We start from the raw sequence: 20,623 nt of genomic DNA, 5'->3' as shown, positions 1-20,623 counted from the left end.
ACTCTCTAGATTTCATGACTCAGTATTGGTCAACAACCAACAATAGATACCAAATAAAAAGATTTTTTTATTATTATTAATTTTCTGTTTTTCATAAAGTAGTTAAGGACGAATACTGTAGGTTTTGAAATTATTTATGAAATTAGAACTTTCCCCTCGACTTGATTTGAAACAAATGTGCGAATGATTGGTTTTAGTTCCGTAAATTTATTTACCTGGAAGTCTTGACACAAAAAAAGCATTTCATTTTAATATTTTTCTCATTTAGTGTGGTTTTTAGTAAGAGTTATGCGGCGAAGAAAATCATGTAGGTGATGATCATGAAACTGTGCAACATGGCTGAGAAGTTATTCAAATAACACTTAAAACGGGAAGAGGGAAATCCACAGGCGTAGGAAAGACTTCATCCCGCGATACGCTCAAGAAAATTGTTTAAGTTTCAGAACCTAGCAGAACCTAGCAGGCTAAAGAGCGTACAGGGTTCTTCTCAGCCATCTTTTTGACAAGGTAAGCCTCTATTTTATACTAATATCACTTGCCAGATGCTTGTATTTTCCAAGTAAAAGTTGGAAACGTCAGCAAAAATTATGGGTATCTTATGTTTTATAACGAAGAAAAAGTGATTCTCACAAGATTGAAGGTTGAATCTAAAAAATGAATCTAAAGACAGTGTGACTGGCAAACTAAGGGCATCTTTATTTCATACAATGGGGTTTGAAGCTCTAATTATTCTTTTGTCGTTTCACCGCTGCGACAGTTGTTGAAACTGAATTACGACAGTTTTACCTAGAGGCATATGGATTACTTGTCATTTTGTTTGCGAAATTTTTTTTCATCTTGAGTACGTTTGATTTACGCTAATAACACAGGAATCGAAGACACAACATGCCGAATGGTTTGAAAGTAAACTGAACTGCCGAATCAAAATGGACGGTTCTTTCTTGTTTATATATGCAAACAGTATACACACCGCTGTATTCACACCCTTGAAACAGCTCTCGGCCTTACAAAAATTCCGTAAAATCAGTAAGTCAAAAATTTTTTTCATCTAGAATCATATTTTGCGGGTGCTGATGGCCTGTAAAAAATTCTCAACAGTCTTGGTCGATAGATTTTGTAACCATTTACTTTATTTTTTAAGAAATTTATCTTAAATGAAATTTTCAAATGCTTTTTGAAAGAAATTTTCGCTCTCGCAGTGGAAAGCACTCAAATGTTGATCAACTACTTGAGGCGAAGGATACGTTTATCAAAAAGGCCATAATTCTCTGAAAAACAGAAGCCAGATTTACGTCAGGAGGGAACAAAACTAATGGAGTGATCCCGCTTTAGAGAAAAACCCCCGTACATAAACAAAAAAAATAAAATAGAACCGCCTACTGCCTGAGGCGAACAGACAATAGATGATTACAAAACCGTAATTGGGCGATGCTGCGCAATGCATCTTAAATTTTTAATAAACATCCTCTATAAGATCTAGCCGATAGGAAAAATCTCCCGTATTAGTCAGATGTTTGAAGAGTCCCTGCCTTTTGTAATTTTTTGTACCTGGCAAGAGAAAGAGACTTTAATGATGTTATCGGAAATTTCCGTTGCTCGCGTTTATATTTGTTTTCATTTCTACTCATTTTTCATCTTTTTAATTAAATCATCGTATTGTAGGCACATAAAAAAAACTGTGTTCTTAGGGCTTGTCTAAATGCGAGGGTTGAAGCTGGCGGTACCAAAGAGGTTAAAAAATACCCAGAACCAAAAAGAGGAATTTTCCTTGCCTGATTTTCAGGGGTTAGATAAATTATGCCTTTATAAAACGGTGATTCATTTATGAGTCACGTATAGTGGCATTTCGAAGCGTAAAATTTCCATGCTTGCTTGTTAATACCATTCATTAACAGTTCATTTGCGACATATATATAGAATAGTTATAGGGTAAAACCACACGATAAGAGTTGAGCCAAACAGAGAACAAAGCATTGACTTATCAGAGATCGGAATAAGTCTAATAAATATTCAAACAGAGGAAATTTCTTCAGGTAATTAATTCGTTGATTTTTGTGAGAACAAATGCAACGAAACTTGTCTCTCATGTCTATAGGTTATAACTAACTATTGTATTTGTTCTTGTCTCATAGTAACGATCTGTTCTATAGGTTGGAAGTACAAATCTATCGTCTATCTGATCTCTTTTGAAAAGAAAACAAGTATTATTGATAAAGTCGAAGGAAATTTGTCCCCAGAGAAGGTAAGGGGGTTTCAACGTCAAATTAATTAAGATACTCTTCGAATAAAAGTAAAATTGAACTAGCCGAAAGAAAATTTTGGGTTTGACATTAACGTCAACTCTGAGAAGATTTCATTCCAATGTTAACTTTTTACGATGTCTCCCAGCTTGCGGGAATAGATAGATAATTCTGAGGCTTTATTCCTCATTCAAACAGTTTGTGTATTTCAACTATTTACCATCACAGTCATTATAGCGGCACTGTTAACTAATATATCATGACGCACTGATCACAAATAAAATGCAAATACACACGAATTGATCGCTGTTTTTCCTCTCTGATCACAGCGAGGAGAAAATAAAAGTTGGAAGATACCGGTTTGAATTACATTTGTTTTCGGTCTTCACAGCATGAGATTTTAAACTAAAAGCGAAAGAAATTGAAAGGAAAACTTAATTGTAGTGGTCGCAGGAGGAATTCATTAATTAGCGGTACCTAGTCGGCGTAAAACCTTCAAAATGTTAGACTACACAAAAGGAACAGTAAGAATGAAGTTGATCAGAAATCAATTATTCTTTTAAGCTTGAATTTGATGATCAAGTAGATAATCTACTCATTTGTGCTTTCAATTTAAAAATTTTAATTTCAATTGAGGTTTTAAAAATAGATTTGCATACCTAATGACACATTTTACAGAGACTTCTCCGAGAAAATTGCGGTTAGAAGAGTAATTTTAACATGGCAAATGTGTTAAATACGCACTGTACTGCACCTTAAGATGGCCTCATTGACGACTGACCTAAAGAATGAAGAATAGAAGCACTTCTTCCAGTATATATTACTAAGCCAGCGGTGAGTTTGGATCCTCCAGTTTAATAGTTACAGCTCGCTACATGACACCACAATGACTCGATGATTATTAATGGTTTTTCACAATAATTTCAGTACACCGATATATCATGACACGATATGTAGGAAAGACAATTAAAATGAAGAATGAAAGTTGCTATCGCTGCTTCATGTTTTCTTCCTTTTCATTTTTTCATGCATTCATCTATATATTTATTCCACCACTCGTTTCGTTTCGTTTCGTTTGTTCGTTCATTTATTGGCGCCAGTTTGTTAATTCCTTGAATCATTGTTTGTTTCTCATTCCTTATGTCGAGAATCTTGCCTTACATTCTGTGAGTAGCTATGCTTCAGTTTTAGAATTATCATGTACATGCACATAATAACTTTTCCAACATCCCTAGAGGAATCAATCATAAATGAGTTTTAGTGGTGCTTGAAAGAAAAAAGATATTACATTTATCGTGAAACTTAACTGTCGAGGTCGTTTCAAAGTTGAGAGCCCATGAGTGTTATCGCTGAGAGATTTTTGCTTTTGGCGTACTTAGCTAAGTGGTGAGCTAGGGATCTTCCAGCGGGGTACACCTTTCCTGCTGTAAGGACGTTTTACTAGAAATTTAAATATTTACAAGGAAACTTGATATGGAATTTTACGTTCTCCTCCTTTTAATAATGAAATCATCCAATCACGTCAAGGAGGTATAACTAGGCCGTAAATGTCCTCTACTGCCTCGCAGCTGTGTTTTCCATCGTGTTACGATCCTATTTTCGAGTGAAAAACGAGATAAAAACTGTACTTACTCATAGGCTTCGGTTTCACATCTGGACGCGTTTTCGATCCCTATTGTTCGCGGTAATCGTCTCACAGGTTAGTTAATCCAAGTTTTATTCATTTAGAATGAGCCTTTAACGGCTGAATCCTCCGCTACTCAGGTAATTCGATGTTTTTATATTGAGCTGTATATTTTTTTAAAAAATAATGGCCTTTAAGGGTCTGTTTCCGACACGAACGCGAAAACACTGGCTTGATTTTACAGTGTGATTTTCTAAAGTATACAATGATTATTTTCAGTCTAAACTAATTTCCAAAGTTACGTTCGGCCACCAAATCGGTGTTAGTAGAATTTACGTCAGTGAACTTTCCTTACTATTAATTGCATATGAACAACATGTCACCAGAGATCATTCTTGAGGCGCAAGTAAACATTAAACTATATTATTTGTGATTGTGGTTTTTGGCTGATTGTTCGGCGTTTTAAAGCAAGAGAGTAGTGTTTATTCAGTTGGTTTATCTAAAAGCTCAATCGTTTAATTTTTTTTTCTTCAACTGTTTGACTTAAGGTGATTTTTCACTATTCAAGTTTTGTGAAAATAATTCTAATTTGCTCACAAGAGCAAAATCAACTCCGAGCAAAATCAACTCCGAGCAAAATATAAGATTAAAGACAAACAAGTTAAGAAGAACCTCAAAGAAGACAAACGGAAATGGCTCAACGACCAAATGGATGATGCAAAAAAAGCAGCGGACATGGGTAACATGAAAACCTTATACGAGATAACAAAATCTGTCTGCAATGAAAAGCCACGCAACTCCACCGCCATTAACGACAAAGAGGGGAAAACCATTACCGAAGACTCAGCCAGATTAACCCGCTGGAAAGAATACTTTGAAGAGATCCTGAACCGCGAAGCCCCAACAAACCCATTGATGATTGACGCAGATATCCCAGAAATTGAAGAAATCAATACAGAGCCCATCAGCAAAGACAAAGTTAGGCAAGGAATTAGATCACTAAAGAAAGGAAAAGCAGGCGGCGTCGACAACATAGTAGCAGAGCTTCTCAAAGCAGACCTGGAAATATCTACCTAAAAGCTACACAGAATAAATCAATTAATATGGGAAGAACTTGAACAAGCCCCCTTAGAATGGTTAAAAGGGTTAATCATCAAGCTACCCAAGAAAGGAAACCTAATTAAGGGACTGCACCAACTGGCGAGGTATAACCTTACTCATTATTGCGAGCAAAGTCCTAGGCAAGATTCTCATGGAGTGCATGAAGCAAGGAATAGATGCGAAACTACGTCAAGAACAAGCTGGATTTCGCCAGGGACGAAGGACCACCGAACAGATCATACTACGCAACATTATCGAACAGACACATAAATGGCAGGCTTTCCTGATCCTGAACTTCGTCGACTTCGCGGAAGCATTTGATTCGTTACATAGGAACAGCCTTTGGGATATTATGAAGCTATATGGAATACCGAGTAAACTCATCAGAATAATCCAACTCCTTTACCAAGATTCCAAATCTGCAGTCTTTGATGGAGGTCAAGCATCCGAATGGTTCCAAGTAAAAACTGGCGTCAAGCAAGGTTGTGTAATGTCAGACTTCTTATTCCTCCTCGCCATCGACTGGATAATGCAAGAGACAACCAATCTAGCAAAGACAGGCATCGGATGGAAATTCACCAGTCAGCTAGAAGACCTAGATTACGCGGATGATATCGCTCTGATCTCAACCAATCACGGACAGATATAAAAGAAGACAGATAAGCTAACAGAGGCAGCTCAGAGAGTGGGACTAAACATTAGCAAATCGAAAACACGCATACCGAAAATTAATTGCAAGAACAACAACTCGATCAAATTCCAAAACGGTCAAGACATCCAGGAAACCGACGACTTCACTTATCTTGGAGCATGTGTAAGTGCGGATGGGGGAGCAGATAAGGACATAGAAAGCAGACTTTGTAAGGCCAAGACAGCATTCAGGAATTTGAGAGAAGTGTGGAGCTCCAAGCAATATAGTAAGAAGACCAAGAATAAGCTATTCAACACCCTGGTGAAACCGGTCCTTTTGTATGGAAGTGAAACATGGAAGACAAATGCTAAAGATTACGAGAAACTTGATTCCTTTCAGTACCAGTGCCTGAAAAAAAATTCAAGGTATATTTTGGCCGTACATCATTTCAAAGGAGCCGCACCTATGAGCATAGAAGTCAGGAGAAGGAGTTGGAAGTTTCTTGGACATGTCTTGAGGATGCCGCAAGACCACCACTGCGCTATAGCCCTCGCATGGTCACCAGACGGTAAGAGAAAGGTGGGCAGGCCCAAAACAACTTGGAGGCGATCGATTGAAAAGGAAAGAAGTGAGGCAGGTTGGAAGTCGTGGGAAGAAGCGAGGATTATTGGAAGAGACTGGGACCGCTGGAGGAGAAGTATCAAGGCCTTATGCGCAACAGAGCACGAAGAAATTTGGATATATCAACAAAGTTGAAATGGTAAATTGGCCACCGTAATGATTACAAAAGCTGACGTTTCGAGCGTTAGCCCTTCGTCGGAGCGACGAAGGGCTAACGCTCGAGGGCTAACGCGTTAGCCCTTCGTCGCTCCGACGAAGGGCTAACGCTCGAAACGTCAGCTTTTGTAATCATTACGGTGGCCAATTTACCATTTCAACTTTGTTGATATATCCAAATTATTTCGTTACTCCCACCGACGCAGCCCCAAACAGTTTCTTTCGAAACTATCCGCCTTTATTCAAAGCACGAAGAAGACTGATGATGATGATGCTCACAAGAGCACTGATCTCCATTAACTAATACATGGCTATGAGCTATTTTTCCTTTCATCCGTTCGGGTGACGTACAAAGAAAATTGTTGGACGTGGAACCAGTTTAGAGGTAGCAACTGATATTTTTATCAGGCTGCGCCCTTTGTCTCAAGGATCAGAAAAGTCTTTTTTCGGCAATTCCCCCCTCCCCTCCCCTCCACCCTTACGCCATGTTGTACGGAAGAATCTTATTTCGGAGAAGTTTGTGTTCTAACATGGAGCGTTAAGCCCGCGAGTTAAATAGTGTCATGAATTTCTTTGAAGTTTCATTATTGTCACAACCCAAGCAAGGTGCCTTCATCTCTAATTTTGACTTCTACTGGCCATTAGTTCATTTAGCTGTTCACGTATCTTGTAATCTTACTCACTGTAAATATTTTGAAGTCGGCTCGCGACTTGGGACTAAAAAAGCTCTCAGTCAATGCCTCAATTAACCGGCACATGTGTCAAGCGTCACAAAAAGAGAAAATTAATTTTTCGCATTTACATTTCTGCTGATTAGAAATATGTAAAATCGAGTAATGAGGTTTTCCTTTATCAGTCCTTCCTGTTCATATACAGTAGTTTTTTACGACTGTTTGATGTTGAATTTGTGGACAATACTTGTAAACCACAATCCGTCAACAAGGTAGGGCGATCGAATGTTTTTCGAGTTATTCTAATTTTTGGACAGCGTTGAACTGAAGACGTCAACAAATTCTTTCTATACAATTCTAGCACAGATAATGAAATCTGAGACACAGGTCCCTTTGCGTAACGCGGACAGTTTTCTATTCAATCATTTGACGCTATGGCAGAATTTTTCCCCTTAACATGTCGTTGAAAACTAAAGCTGGTTTGAATTAGTGGCTTAATTGCAGCCATAAAATTTATCCCAGTGAGCTTTTTAGAGCTGTACACACAACGCCGTATGTGGCTCGTTTGTCGCCGGCCTCGATCGTGTGTTAGACAGGCTTTCACTCGCTCTCTGAGAGAGAGCGGTCAGTAAAACATTTCTTTTTATTTCCTTTTTTCTTTAAAGACATCTGGATCGAACAAAGTTTCAGCTTCAAACTTTATCGTGATGTACATATTTCTTTATTCCATCATACTCTTTGTTTTATTGGTATTTCATGTCACTGTCATCAAGTGTCTGGTTATCGATAACATCAGCAGAGATCTGAAAAAAGAAAGTTCTCTTTTCCATGGCTGGTTATTATTATAATTTATGAAGAAACATTAACATTCAGCAAAAAAGTTTTGAAGTTAATTGGTTTGCGGTTGAAAAGCTCAGCGAAAATTAAAATTTCAATTTCAAGGTATTTTTTTGAATGTGTTCTTTATATGCAATTATCTTTCCATAGAAAAGTCTGACGAGAATTGACTTGTATGAATAACTTATTTCGAATGGGCTATTTTCGAAGTCTAGCTGTTGCTCTGTGTCAAATGGTATAAATTCTCTCGATGGCGCGCAGGAGCTGTAGGCAAGAGGAGAATGGAACGAGACATAGTGTGTCCCAAGCTGTCTCGATCCAGCCCATTCTCGGATATACCGAAACTGTCGGCTTTAGTTCTCTCTCAGCTCCGAGCTCTAAGGACTACAAGACAACAAGATATTCTTAGAAGTCACTCTTGAATACCCTCCAATGGGTGCAAGTATTTCGTCCGTAAAAAGAGGAAATTTAGATTATGATCTCGTGACCCTTCCTCATTTGCGGTTAATTGGTAGTCAATTTTTTTTTTATACCCCCTCTCCTTACACTCTGTTAGTGACGACTGATTCCCCCCTCCGTTCCCCCTGAAAACCATGTGATCCCCAAAATACTCCAACCACCCTCCCTTAAGCAACAAATAATGACTAGTCCCTAAGTATCAAACTTTGTTAAACGTGCTTGACTACAGTCTCAAACTGCCACTCCTTGAAATGACACATGAATACACTTATAAATTGAATACTGCAAGCGCTTTCATTAGTTCTTGTTTATGAGCTATCGGAATATAGACGCACCACTTACGTCAGTAATACGCTCGCCTGATTCTCACTTGTTACTTTAATCTTCTCAGTACTTTGAGACGTCACCAGTGAATTATAAATCAGTGAGATATACTGATAGAATAATGGAACCTGTTCGTTAAGAAAAGTCCGCATGATTGATAATTATCGGAAAACGGAATTTCATGCTTAGAGTCTGTTCAAGACCGTAGCTTTCCTAATCAACATGTTCAATATAATCTTGTCATGCATTGAGTTTTGAACAACAGGAACTTCAAGTCATGAAGCAAAAATATTTGAACGAATCTTCCACTTATTTTAGTATCTCAAACAATTAACAACAAAAATGAATTTGCCATCCACTTAATCCTTGTTGTCAATTATTAACAATAAACGGAAGACAAGTATTATGGACTTAGCTAAACAAGATAATTTTATTTACAAACAACACGTCGTAGGCAATATAATTTTGATATATCTGCTGAGTCATCACTCATCATCATTCTTAAGGTTTCGCCGAGCCCTTTGCTACAAACCTTGCTCACCGGAAAAAAAAAAAATTCTAAGGGAAATTGCTTGAAGGTCCTTGAACCAGCTTAGTACAGGAAAACTGCTGGGTGCTGACTCATTCTTTGGCAGGAAAACTATATTCCATTTCCACCTAGCCCTACTACAAACACTACGAGGAAAAGGAAGAGGCACTTTGGGGACGCAAACGAACAAAATACAGCAAAACCGCTTTGGTTTACTTACTAGGTAACATTGCTCATTGTTTTATTAGAAAATTGCGAACCACCTTAGATTTTAAGAATGAACGTGCTTTACTAATAACACGATCATCATTAGTCAACTGATTGTTTTACAACACCAGTGACGCAAACTGTTAGGTAAAGCTGTCGTAAATCGATCGCGTTGGAAAGTTTTTGTGTATTTTGCAAAATCAGGCGCCCATTAGCCGGGTAATGGGCCCTCGGCAAAAGCTTGTGCTGAGCATGTTTCGCACCCTGAAAAGAGTAACGTTATAGTTCGACTGTGTACCTGTTTAAAATATAAATTTTCAATACACTTCTCTGCCAATATTAAAGACAGCTGAGTAAGCTTACGTGTAATACAGCGCACGTACTACACGAAAAATGCGTAAAATTGGCTCCTACGGTAAAAGTAACGCCTGCTAATCTTTACATTTCGATTGATATTTCACTAACAATATCACCTGCTCCATGATCACATGACCACACATGTTTTGGGAAAACCACTTGTATTTCATTTATATTTGAAGCTTGTTACGTACTTAGGTTTCCAAGCACGATTTAAACTTACTGTTTCCCGTTTCATAAACAAACTTTGTCGCTAGAGTAGCACTGCTTTTGAAATAAAGCTCGTTACGCCGGCTGGTCAAAACACGGAAAAAAATTTACTAAATACATCCCTTCAAAGGCGGTAGTATGCTAAACCACTTTTCAAATTATGCGGAGAAATTGTTTTTTTCCGCCTACGTCGGTCTTCCTGTAAAGAGCGTGTTGGAAGCTCAAGTCGGGAAGTAAGCGTGGTTAACAGTGGAACAATCGTTTGCAAAAAACCTACGACACAAAGGTAATGTTTAAATCTTTATTACCAACTTCAACAGCGATAACGTTACCCTTATATTATCAGTGAACAGCAAGTCAAGAGATTTCCCAACTGGTAAAAAATATGAAGAAACAATTTCATTCGTAAAGATGCCGCTATGTCGGCCAACTTTATTAGCAGTTTCGAGAAATGCTGTTTAAATTTTGTGAGTCGATGCTTCGCAGGTTGATGCTTCGCAGGTTGTCTGCGTTAAATTAACATTTGTGCAAAGTTAAACTATAACTATTATACAAGACAAATGGTAAATTGAAATGAAATTTTTCCGTCATAGCTAAGTATTGATTGATGCTAGCTCGTCCGGTCTGGATCAATTCCATGTGTTCAAAATTCTGAGTTCGATGGTTTAAAATCGTCATGACTTCACTTTGTTTAGTTTACAAATCGTTTTGAATGATATAATTATATGGAAAAGAAATATTTTATATCAGATTTTTTGCTTATGTGTCAAAAGTCTTCGGTCAAATGAAATAGACAACAACTTTGAAATTTAGAAATCAAACGAGATAGAAAAATGGTTGTCGAGAAAGTCCGAAATTGTGCTCGTATAATAAATTCGGCATTAATCGCTGAAGATTAGAATTCTAATTATCTGTCGCATTAACAAATCAACTCATGTTTTTAGGATTTGACCAAATATCGTTTTTAACGTTCTTTTACAAAATAAAAAACAACAACAACAACTTAAAATGCATTTACCTTTTTAAATCATTTTCAGTAATTCCCTTGCAAAAAATTGAGGATTACCGAAGTCTTAATTTCATCGACGCCCGTCAGTCTAAATCATTGTTATTCAAGCCTTAGGCACTCGGTTTCATATCAGTGGATAAGATGCACATCTTGAATTTTACCTGTAAGGCAGATAAAGATTTTTGCGGTATGATTAGAAATTTGCACGTAAAATGGCTTGTGTAATTAAAAATTATTAACCAGAAAAAAAAATCAATGTAACGATATGTTTCAGTTCTTTTTTTTTTATTCTCAAAGAACAAATCAAGAAAAAAAAACATTAACTCTTTACATCTGCAGTGTTTATAGCAAGGTCTCAAGGTCATTAAGCGTTCTTTTATTATCTCGGTATATCGTAATTATGGCCATGATGTAGAGCTATATAGTACAAGTCTGATAAGAGTTAATTTGGAATGAAAAACCATTTATGTGTTCAGAGTTGAGTATCACATAATAGATAGACTGGGAAGGAAGCTACGGGTTGAGTGCTAGGCAGAAGGTTGAGTGCTAGGCGACAGAAGGTCTCCTGGTCGTTGAGGAAAATACTAACAGATGTACTCCAGAAAAAAGGAATTGACAATATTGTGAGTAACACTGAATCCGAGAATCTGAGGAACTGTCTCGGTAGCTTTTACATTAATGATTATGTAATGTAGAATTTATCCCAAAGTTTCAGGTTAAAACATTATTCGCAATTAGGGTTGTAAATCGATTCAAAATGATTATGGGTGAAAGTTTTCAGGAAGCTCAAAATTGTTTATTTCTCTTACAGATAGTCGCGAATAAGATCGTCGAATACTGGGCCGAACCTTACACAAACAATGTTACGTGTTCTAATGCTCCAAATTGGGGTATCCTTGTTGACTTGCCAAACATCAAAAGGTAAGAAAGAAACATTCTCTGTCAAGCTTTGAGAGAGCTCTTCAGTTACCAGTATACACTTTTCATGCCTTTTAAAACACTCTTGTGAAGTTTTGGTGTACAATATATTTCCGGTAAAAAGAATTAACATCGAATTTTCATCAGACTCCGTGGTATTTCTGTTATGGAACACTTTTTGAAGGGAAGGAGATTTCTGTGGTAGCATATTGACGATCGACTCTTAAGTGGCACATTCAAGAACAACGTCCACTTTCATGATTTTCACGAGGTGAAATTAAATATTTAAATCAAAATCAAGGTGTTAGATTAAGTTCTAAAAAAAGGTTTCAGTTATTCTGGCGTCCAATGTGTTAATGAGCTAGACTTTTTTAATTAAAGTTCACTATTTTGGTACATTTGCATTAGTTATTTCAAGAATAGAAAGTTTGTTGAATGATTGATCAAAGTTACTACGCAATGGCCTTTTCATCACATTACTTGGAATCATATCTTCTTAGCTATCTATGGCTTTTAGAGATGAATGAAAGAAAAAAGACTGCCCTCTCAGTAAACCTCTTTAAAATTTGCATGATCCATCACGCTAACGGCTGAGATGCACGCAGGATCTCTTCCAATAAAAAGAAATGAATGTTCGCATGAACATACAAACGCATTTTAGATCTGCACACTCACGTACGCAAAGGCAAGCACAAGCATAAGTGAATAAGTGATTGAATATCTCAAAACATGAATGCAATTTTTTCATTTATTCGTTAATCTTTTGCAAAGAATTAGACGTCCTAGCGATCGACGTAGCCTTTCAAAAATTGCCACCAAAATCGTGAAATTATCAATTTAGCACAAACCTTTGCATCAGCAAAAAGGTATCGACAAAAAAAAAACCAAAATGTTTAATACTGTATTGTTCAATCGTCTGATTTCTTTAAACAGCGGAAAGGAATTTTTCTAGCAACCCTCAACAGCGGTTGTTGGAAGATTTACTAGCGGGTTATGACAGAGATGGACACCCTGGTGGCGGACAACGAGTCAAGGTGGAAGTAGGCGCAAAAGTTGTGCGGATTGTCAACATTGTAAGTCTGCTCTATGATTGGTCCAGAAAACTCGCGCCGTTAACAATGCCAATCAGATGCTTTATTTTAACCAATCACACGACTCGATGACTCCCTTTCCCTCGCGCTTCAGGTGCCTCGCTTTAATTTCCACTGTTCTCATTGGCGGTCGTATCAATTTTGATGTTAGGATCATCGATCAACTTGAGCTCCGCAAATGTGAACAATAGTAAACAGACTTAACCCCCTGCTGCGTGAATCTCGTCTTGAGACGTAAAATGGTAAATTCTTAGATTCTATTCTACTACAAAACACCGTAAATTATGGGACTCAGATACGGCGATTGGAAACCAATTAATACGTGAAAATACTGGTTTCTGTCCCTGTAGGACGAGAAGAACAATGCTCTGCAGGCACAGTGGTGGATGAAACAGGTCTGTCTTTTGCATTTTTCTCCAACAATGCTGAGTAAAATAATTATTAAAACTTACGACTGTTTAAAAAGTAATGGGGTTTTAATGTATAATCGCTTTTAAATATGGTATGCTGTTTGGCTGAACTTTAACAGACTCAGAACATCGAACGGTACAAAATTTCTCTATTGCCGGCCGGACTACTCTTGGATCTTCATGAAATAATCGCAGGCTGTACCAAAGATGGATGAAAAACGTGGGAATGATAAATTAAAATGATAGAAAGACAGCGAATTGAGTCCCTCGCTGAATTGGCCTCCAAGATCAAAGGCACGCAATGCATACAAAGGCTCATTACGCTGGTGTAATGATCACTTCCGGCCAAGTGACCCTTTACCACTTCCGGTCACATGACAAGTGGCGTGAGCGCCTACTCAGTACTTTTACTCTATGTATTCATTGATTCATGTAAATTTTCCAGTTTAACTGGAAAATTAACTATAATACAATGTCAAACCACCGTTTATTGACTACCGTTTATTGACTTGACAGCTGGTTTTGCAGTTTGAAATCAACACACCAAAAGTTAACTTTCTTCCGTAAACATAAAGAAATGAGCATGCGTGCTTTTATTCACTCTCAGGATTGGAACAATCCTGACCTCAGATGGAACCCAGAGGACTATGATGGATTAAAAACTGTTTATGTGGTTCCCAATAAGGTGTGGGTACCAGATGTCTTGTTGTATAACAAGTAAGTGATTGTCAAAACACCACACGCCCTTGAAATCAACCGATCAATTTTTCAACCTTCTTGAATGACCAAGACAGTTCAGTTTCAATACAGTATCAAGCAGACGAGTGAAGAAAATAAAGGAAAAGAACAATTGGGAGACTAATAGTTCATCGAATACCAAATTTCTCCAGACCAACATCATAAGAATTGTATGTCGGAGAGTGTGGTGAACTACTAATTAGATATTGAGAGTGAAATAGTTAACCCGATTATTTCAATCGTTTAATCACTGTTTCAAACAAAATCAGCGCAGAATCTGGCTGTCAGTTGGTGGCAAGGCTTCTCAGAGCTACATTCAGTCTTTTAACTCCCTGATCAATATACCAAGTAAAGTTTACTTTTCAGCGCTGACAAAGAGATGGATGCCGCTGGTGCACTGGAAAAGTACAAAACCAAAATTTCCCTGTCTTATGATGGAAACAACTCATGGATGGCGCCTGCCATGTTCCAGAGTATTTGCAAAATCGATATCAAGTATTTTCCCTTCGATGAGCAAAATTGTCACATGAAATTTGCTTCCTGGGCTTATGACGTCTCAAAGCTTGATGTTTACGTCAATCCTAAGGAGACAGGTTTACAGAAAGAGATTTACCAGCCTTCCAACGAGTGGCATCTTGTTAGTGTCCATGCAGTGCGGAATGAGGTATGTACAAGTTACTAAATGTTACACACCGCAGTACGTGCGTATATTTGGCCATCAAGCGCCTCGTGGTTCTTCAAGAGAACTTTTGTCGCCATCCTGGGTTTTTAAGGTAGAGGGAGGTTGGAAAGGTCAAGAAATCTCTGCCGATGCGAGGGAAGGGAAGGGTAAGATACAGCGTCTTTGCTAAATTTCCTACCCTCTTCCCTCTTCGTTAACCCTTAACCTAATGCTAAGATATTGGATCAAGAAACGATCGTCAGTGTTTATCGCTAACTCGATCTCTGTGATAAAACACCGTTGAAGATAGGGCTCTGTTCTGGTGGTAAATCCAAGGGAAGGGTCTGGGGCATCCGGACACCCCTCTCCCCAACCCCTCTCACCCCAGAGACTTGTAGGTCTACTTGTTTGAATTCAAAACTCTTCCAATGACGGAATGGCATATTACTTAACTTGAGTATCTGAAATATACTTGCCCTCTCACTATTATAAATTCTTATGTCCACCACCCCCCCCCCCCTCGTTCTCTTATTTTCCCGACTCCAGCTTATTGATCATCATATTCTCTTGTCATTAGGGCGCATGTTTTGGATACAACATCAGAACAAAGAATACTCCTAGAAACACTGTCTCGCATTATTTAACCAAACTGGTTGTTTCAATTTAAGGTGAAGTACACGTGCTGTCCTCATCCTTATTCTGAAGTGTTACTGACACTAAATCTACAACGTCACTCAAGATATTACGTCATCAACCTAGTGTTCCCTTGTGCGCTGATTGCCTGTATGGTGTTTCTAACGTTCGTGTTGCCGCCTGAATGTGGTGAGAGGATTTCACTTTGTATCACTGTTCTCATGGCCATGACAATCTTCCAGGAACTTACATCGGAGAAACTACCACCCAGCTCAGATACCTTCTTTTTGATTGGTAAGTGTTTACAGAGCGCCTTTAATTTAGTCCGAAAAAAGCGACAGAAAAAGCAAAACTGCTTCGGTGACGAGTGAGTTCGTACATAGCCACAACATTTTCCACTAACGCTTTTATGGATTCTATTCTGTAATAGGTTTTCATTAAGTGATTAGTTCTCAGAAAACTAGGCAAATAACCAGAGGAAAGGTGGGTAGTATTTGCAGGATTTTCGTCTCCTTTTATAACTGTGGAAGTCCAAAAAAAGTCTGAAAGAATTCTACAAAAATCCGAAAGAGATAAATAGATATGACCAAATGATTACCCAACGAACTATCAACTAACTTCAAGTCTCTCGTCGCAAAATTAGATTGTAGGAACAGAGGCAATTTAATTTCTCGACAACGAAAGACCTCTGTTAGATAGATAAACACAAAAGTAAATGATGACTATTTTCTAAATTACTGACTCTATTTTCAGGCACCTACTACACCGTCGCTATCTTCGAAATCGGTTTAGCGATAGCAGCCACCTGTCTAGTTCTTAACTTCTACTATAGCAAAACAAAGATGCCTGGCTGGTTAAAGACGATTCTTCTCAAAACTTTGGCGCCTCTTGTCAGAGTAAAGGTCAAAAGAAGACGGCTCTCAGTCAAAGAGAGCCGGCGGTCAACAGACGGCGGGCATGCGCTTGATACTATTCACAACCCAACGTTTGAAGCTTTTAACCACTCGGACAATGGCCTGGGTCTGACCTGGGTTGGAGACGTATTTGAGCAAAATTCTGCTGTGTCTGTAATGTCTGTGAACTTGAGAAAAGACAGTGTCGCCGACGATGAAGTGGATTCCAAACAGAACATCAACAACTGTGGGAAAAACTGCAATGGTATTGCTGGTAAAGGCAACCATTCGATCAAACTTAAAGAGAAACTTGTTCAAGATAAAGGAAGCACGCACGAAATAAAGGAACCGTCTTTGCATCAAATGATTGAATGGCAGGATGAATGGAGAGCGGCATCGCAAGTGTTGGACAGACTCATCATTATTTTCTCTGTGATTATCGGCTGTGTTTCTGCTGCTGTTATATTCTTACAAGCTCCAAGAGTGCGACAAATGTTGTCTTTTTCATAAAAAAAAGGGCGCCAATAAGAAGGGTGTGAAAACAACTCCAGCATATATGACAATGCATATTTTCCTAACCTTTCGGTTTTATAATAGCGAGCTTAAGATCCGACGACGGCAAACATTTGGGACGGTAAGCGGAAGTGAAGTTACCGCCAGAATTATTTCCGTTTGCCGTCGTTGTGAGGTTTCCCGCCGTAGCGGCCTTGTCTGTGACGTGAAGAAAGCCATTTTGCCGTCGCGGCTAAAACGTGAGTAAACCTTAACAAAATAACGCCATTTTAACTTACTTTGGGCGAAAATTGTTGGCAATTTTAACAGTTTATTGTTATGAGAGGATGTCTGTGAAATGGCTGAGCAAAAATAAACGATTTGATGGAAATTTTAAATAATTCGTTTGCCTTTCTCATAAACAGTTCGTCACTAAAACTAGCTCGATGTCAATCAAGCAACCCAGTAAGTTTTGCAATCTCACTATTTCTCTTTATTTCGATGGAAAATTCGTAGACTAGTTCGGACATAAATTGATGGCCATGATATTATTCCAGGAGTCTTTTCTGGAGTCTAACCGACCACCGTGAACTATGGTTCATCTGAGAAAATTTTCATAGTCAACAGTTTCGGTAATGTTTTTCAGCCATAAAAAACGTACTTGATTAAGCGTGAAAAGTTTGCTTCAGGAAATTGGTTTAACATTTATCATCATGATAAGATTATACCTGTATTATGCTGCTTTGCATACATGTCTATGCTGTGATTCAGACTTTTCCTGTGTTTAAAAAGGTCACTTACGAGTACCAACGAGGGTACGCTAATCTTCTCAACAAAAGAGAGGGGCATTCAATTCCATCGCAAAGAGCCCCTTGTTCACATGTATACGAATCAAGTAGCCCCATTACGTCTGCGAGAGTAGGTATGTCCCTTTTTCGGTAACGAATTTCTGCCAAACACTCACTTCCGTCGAGTCCTTCTTAGTCAAAATGTTTGAATTCTGGTAGGGATAATCGAGATTAATTGAAATGCCATTCACCAGTAATGTCATTCACCAGTAAAAATTCATCTTCTGAATGTCACCATCATCGAAACTTTCGATCAACAATCCACGAACCTTTCTATAGGTAGCCATTGCTTTTCCTAAACTTCGAAGAGGAAAGCGAGTCAAGCCGCCGTCGCGCGCTTTATCTTAAGGCTATTTTTCGTGCCATTGCAACGGGGATCTCTCTCCAAGCCCCCTCGACCAAGTCTGCCGTCCCAGATGTCTGCCGTCGTCGGATCTTAAGCTCGTTATTGTGTGGATATTGTAAGGAAAGGGCAGTTAACGATCGATCTTGGAGAAAAACAAAAGCAAAAAGGCTTCCTTGAATTTCAGCCTTGTGTGTGGGTGGCAGTAAAACGCGATAACTAAGTAAAAGAAAACTTCTATTGCAGAGATTTCAAGTCTAAAGTCTTAATTTAAGCTACAGCATAAATACATCACAAGAGAAAAAGAAAAACAATTTTATCGAAGAGTAAGACATTAATATTCAGATGCATTCCCGTATTATATTATTGTAGGCTATCCAAAATATAGAGGGATGAACCCGACTACAGTACTGTTTAATATTTTCATTGAGCTAACCGCCTCCCGGTTAGCTCAATGGATAGAGCGCTGGACTGTTGTGCGGGAGGTCGAGGGTTCGAGCCCCGGCCGGACCAACAGCTAGGGTCTTAAAGTAATTGAGAAGAATATGCTACCTTTCTATAACATCAAGAAATTATATAGATATTCTAGTCTTCTCGAATAGGGACGTTAATTTCCCACGCACGAGATTACTGTGTGATGGATTTCCTCCCCTGGGGTGGGATGGGTGGGTAACAGGACCCCCAAACTGATACCAGTGTTTACTACACTGAAGGGGCTATCCTCTATAAATACGGATGTCTACTTCTTACAATTTTCAATAATGTTCACCGAGATATATTTCAAATATGTGTAATGCAATTAATATTATGCACGTGTGACTCTCAGAGAAGAGAGCGACGCTTAATATTTAAATATGAATAATAACAACCAAGAGAAAATTGGAGGAGAGAGGACTCTGGGTATTGACTAGAAATTCCCGTGACACCTAAACTATTATTTAGTTTTAGAAGAAAATGGAAATATGCATTCTGAGACGTCGTTGTAAATCTCGTTCCAGAGAGATCCTTCCCCTTGTTTTTCGCGGCAAAACCAATAACAGAACTCACTGTCCACCATCAAATTGCTTTCACTCAGGAAATCATACCAATTTACTCTTGATGAGGACCTCTCGGAAAACAAACTTCCGTTTTAGAGGTTAGCTATAAATTATATTTTAGTGGAATTGACATATCGTAAGGTCTGGACTAGGAGTCTTCTTCTCTGTTCTTCCATTTCCTCTTGTTCTGCAGTGTGGAGTGTAGAAATACATGGATCATGAACATACCGACAATAACACTAAGCCGCTGTGCTTGGTGTTCCCTATCTTGGTGGCTTCAAGTGAGTTCTGTTGGCTGGGAAAGTAGATGTTTAAAGGTCCCGACCATTATATCAAATTTGTTACTGATGTGACAACTTAATTCAGAGTAGGACTGGGTTGGAAGAACTCAAATGAAAACGAGTTTAACCCCTTACACCCATAGATCGGCATGTATCTTCACCATACCGTTCTCTATACATTATCTTTGTGTTGTGGAGCACAAAGCTTGTTTAATAGTCAAGAGTAGAGGTAGATCATTTCCTTTATCCCCAAGACTTTATTATAACATAACCAAAGTGAAGCGCGCGCTATGATTGGTCAGTTCAGCGTCCACCATTTGCCCATGGGTGTACGCTGCCGACGTGAACAAATGCAAAGACAAGTTTTCCCCGCGCGCTTGTTTTTTCTGGTCACGTAAGATTTCTTAGATAAAAGAAAACTCTTTTGCTACAATGTATCAATGTTATGTTATAAAACAAATGGTAAACGCCCCAGTGTACACTATTGAGTTATGGATGCTTTCAGTTCGGAGGTTTGCTACGCACTCAAGAAGTTAGAGTCGCTCTCGGAGAAATTAGATGCCTGTGACACTCACGGCTTCGAAGGTAAAGCTAAGTCGTCAAAATGAAGACCATCATCTGGGACTCACACTATTTTATCACGAAACCCGCGTGTCTCTACTGAAACGGGACCGAAGCTCTGCGTGACGTCACGCTAGTTTGCTGACAAGATTGACGGGAGATAAACATAATAACTGCTAATGTGGGATAAATTGGCCTCAATAGTGACGCTTTTATTTCACCCTACATCAAGAACATTGATATAATAAACATCACGCAATCTCTGCATGACGTCACGCTAGTTTGTTGACGAGATTGACGGGAGATAAAATTAATAACTGCTAATGTGGGATCAATTGGCCACAATAGTGACGCTTTTATTTCACCCCACATCAAGAACATTGATATAATAAACATCACGCAATCTCTTAAGCAAAGGTGGGGTTAAATATCGGCAAAGAGCCAAATACGTACAAAAAGGCAACGAAAGCCTGAAGAGAAGGCCGGAGCATGGGGAAGGGGCGGGAAAATTCTTCTACAGTACCGAAAATCTGTGTTCGGATGTTAACACGATGGAAATGAAGGCGAGAAGGACCAGGAGAGAAACTGACCTTGCCTATAACCTTGGTGCTATTTGATCTGACCTCATTTGATTGGCTTAAGGTCTGTGATTGACAACGCTCCTTGCCCCATGCAAAGGCACACCAAAATACTTAACTATATGACAAGCCTCGACTGATAAAATCACATTACGTTTATGTC

The 20,623-nt window shown here is 38.6% G+C and overlaps 1 protein-coding gene across 11 annotated transcripts; it reads left to right on the top strand.

Moving 5' to 3' along the window:
* The first annotated feature begins 219 nt into the window (after positions 1-219).
* LOC111342324 (neuronal acetylcholine receptor subunit alpha-3) lies at positions 220-19,791 on the top strand. 11 transcript variants are annotated; one of them, XM_088732481.1, is made up of 11 exons: positions 220-507; positions 2,133-2,242; positions 3,001-3,074; positions 9,171-9,416; positions 11,788-11,897; positions 12,828-12,967; positions 13,336-13,380; positions 14,003-14,112; positions 14,488-14,797; positions 15,463-15,721; positions 16,181-19,791. In XM_088732481.1, the coding sequence occupies exons 5-11, from the start codon at positions 11,837-11,839 to the stop codon at positions 16,828-16,830; spliced, it is 1,575 nt and encodes a 524-aa protein (XP_088588607.1). In that variant the 5' UTR covers positions 220-507; positions 2,133-2,242; positions 3,001-3,074; positions 9,171-9,416; positions 11,788-11,836; the 3' UTR covers positions 16,831-19,791. The 11 variants fall into 11 exon arrangements, with proteins under 11 accessions (XP_088588607.1, XP_088588614.1, XP_088588606.1 ...); XM_088732488.1 differs by having other exon boundaries at positions 2,919-3,074; positions 14,500-14,797; XM_088732480.1 differs by having other exon boundaries at positions 2,919-3,074.
* The last annotated feature ends 832 nt before the right edge of the window (positions 19,792-20,623 follow it).

This window comes from Stylophora pistillata, chromosome 9, assembly GCF_964205215.1.
Source record: "Stylophora pistillata chromosome 9, jaStyPist1.2, whole genome shotgun sequence".
In the NCBI taxonomy this organism is placed as follows: Eukaryota; Metazoa; Cnidaria; class Anthozoa; order Scleractinia; family Pocilloporidae; genus Stylophora; species Stylophora pistillata.
Note: the sequence above shows the minus strand (reverse complement) of the source record. Positions and strands in the feature narration are given on the sequence as shown.

Bases quoted from the DNA above. Each gene is read 5' to 3' on its own strand.
- LOC111342324 (XM_088732487.1), top strand. From the start codon at position 11,837: ATGTTACGTGTTCTAATGCTCCAAATTGGGGTATCCTTGTTGACTTGC. The intron at 13,381-14,002 runs GTCTGTCTTTTG...ATTCACTCTCAG, and splicing joins CACAGTGGTGGATGAAACAG to GATTGGAACAATCCTGACCT. The intron at 15,722-16,180 runs GTAAGTGTTTAC...CTCTATTTTCAG, and splicing joins AGATACCTTCTTTTTGATTG to GCACCTACTACACCGTCGCT.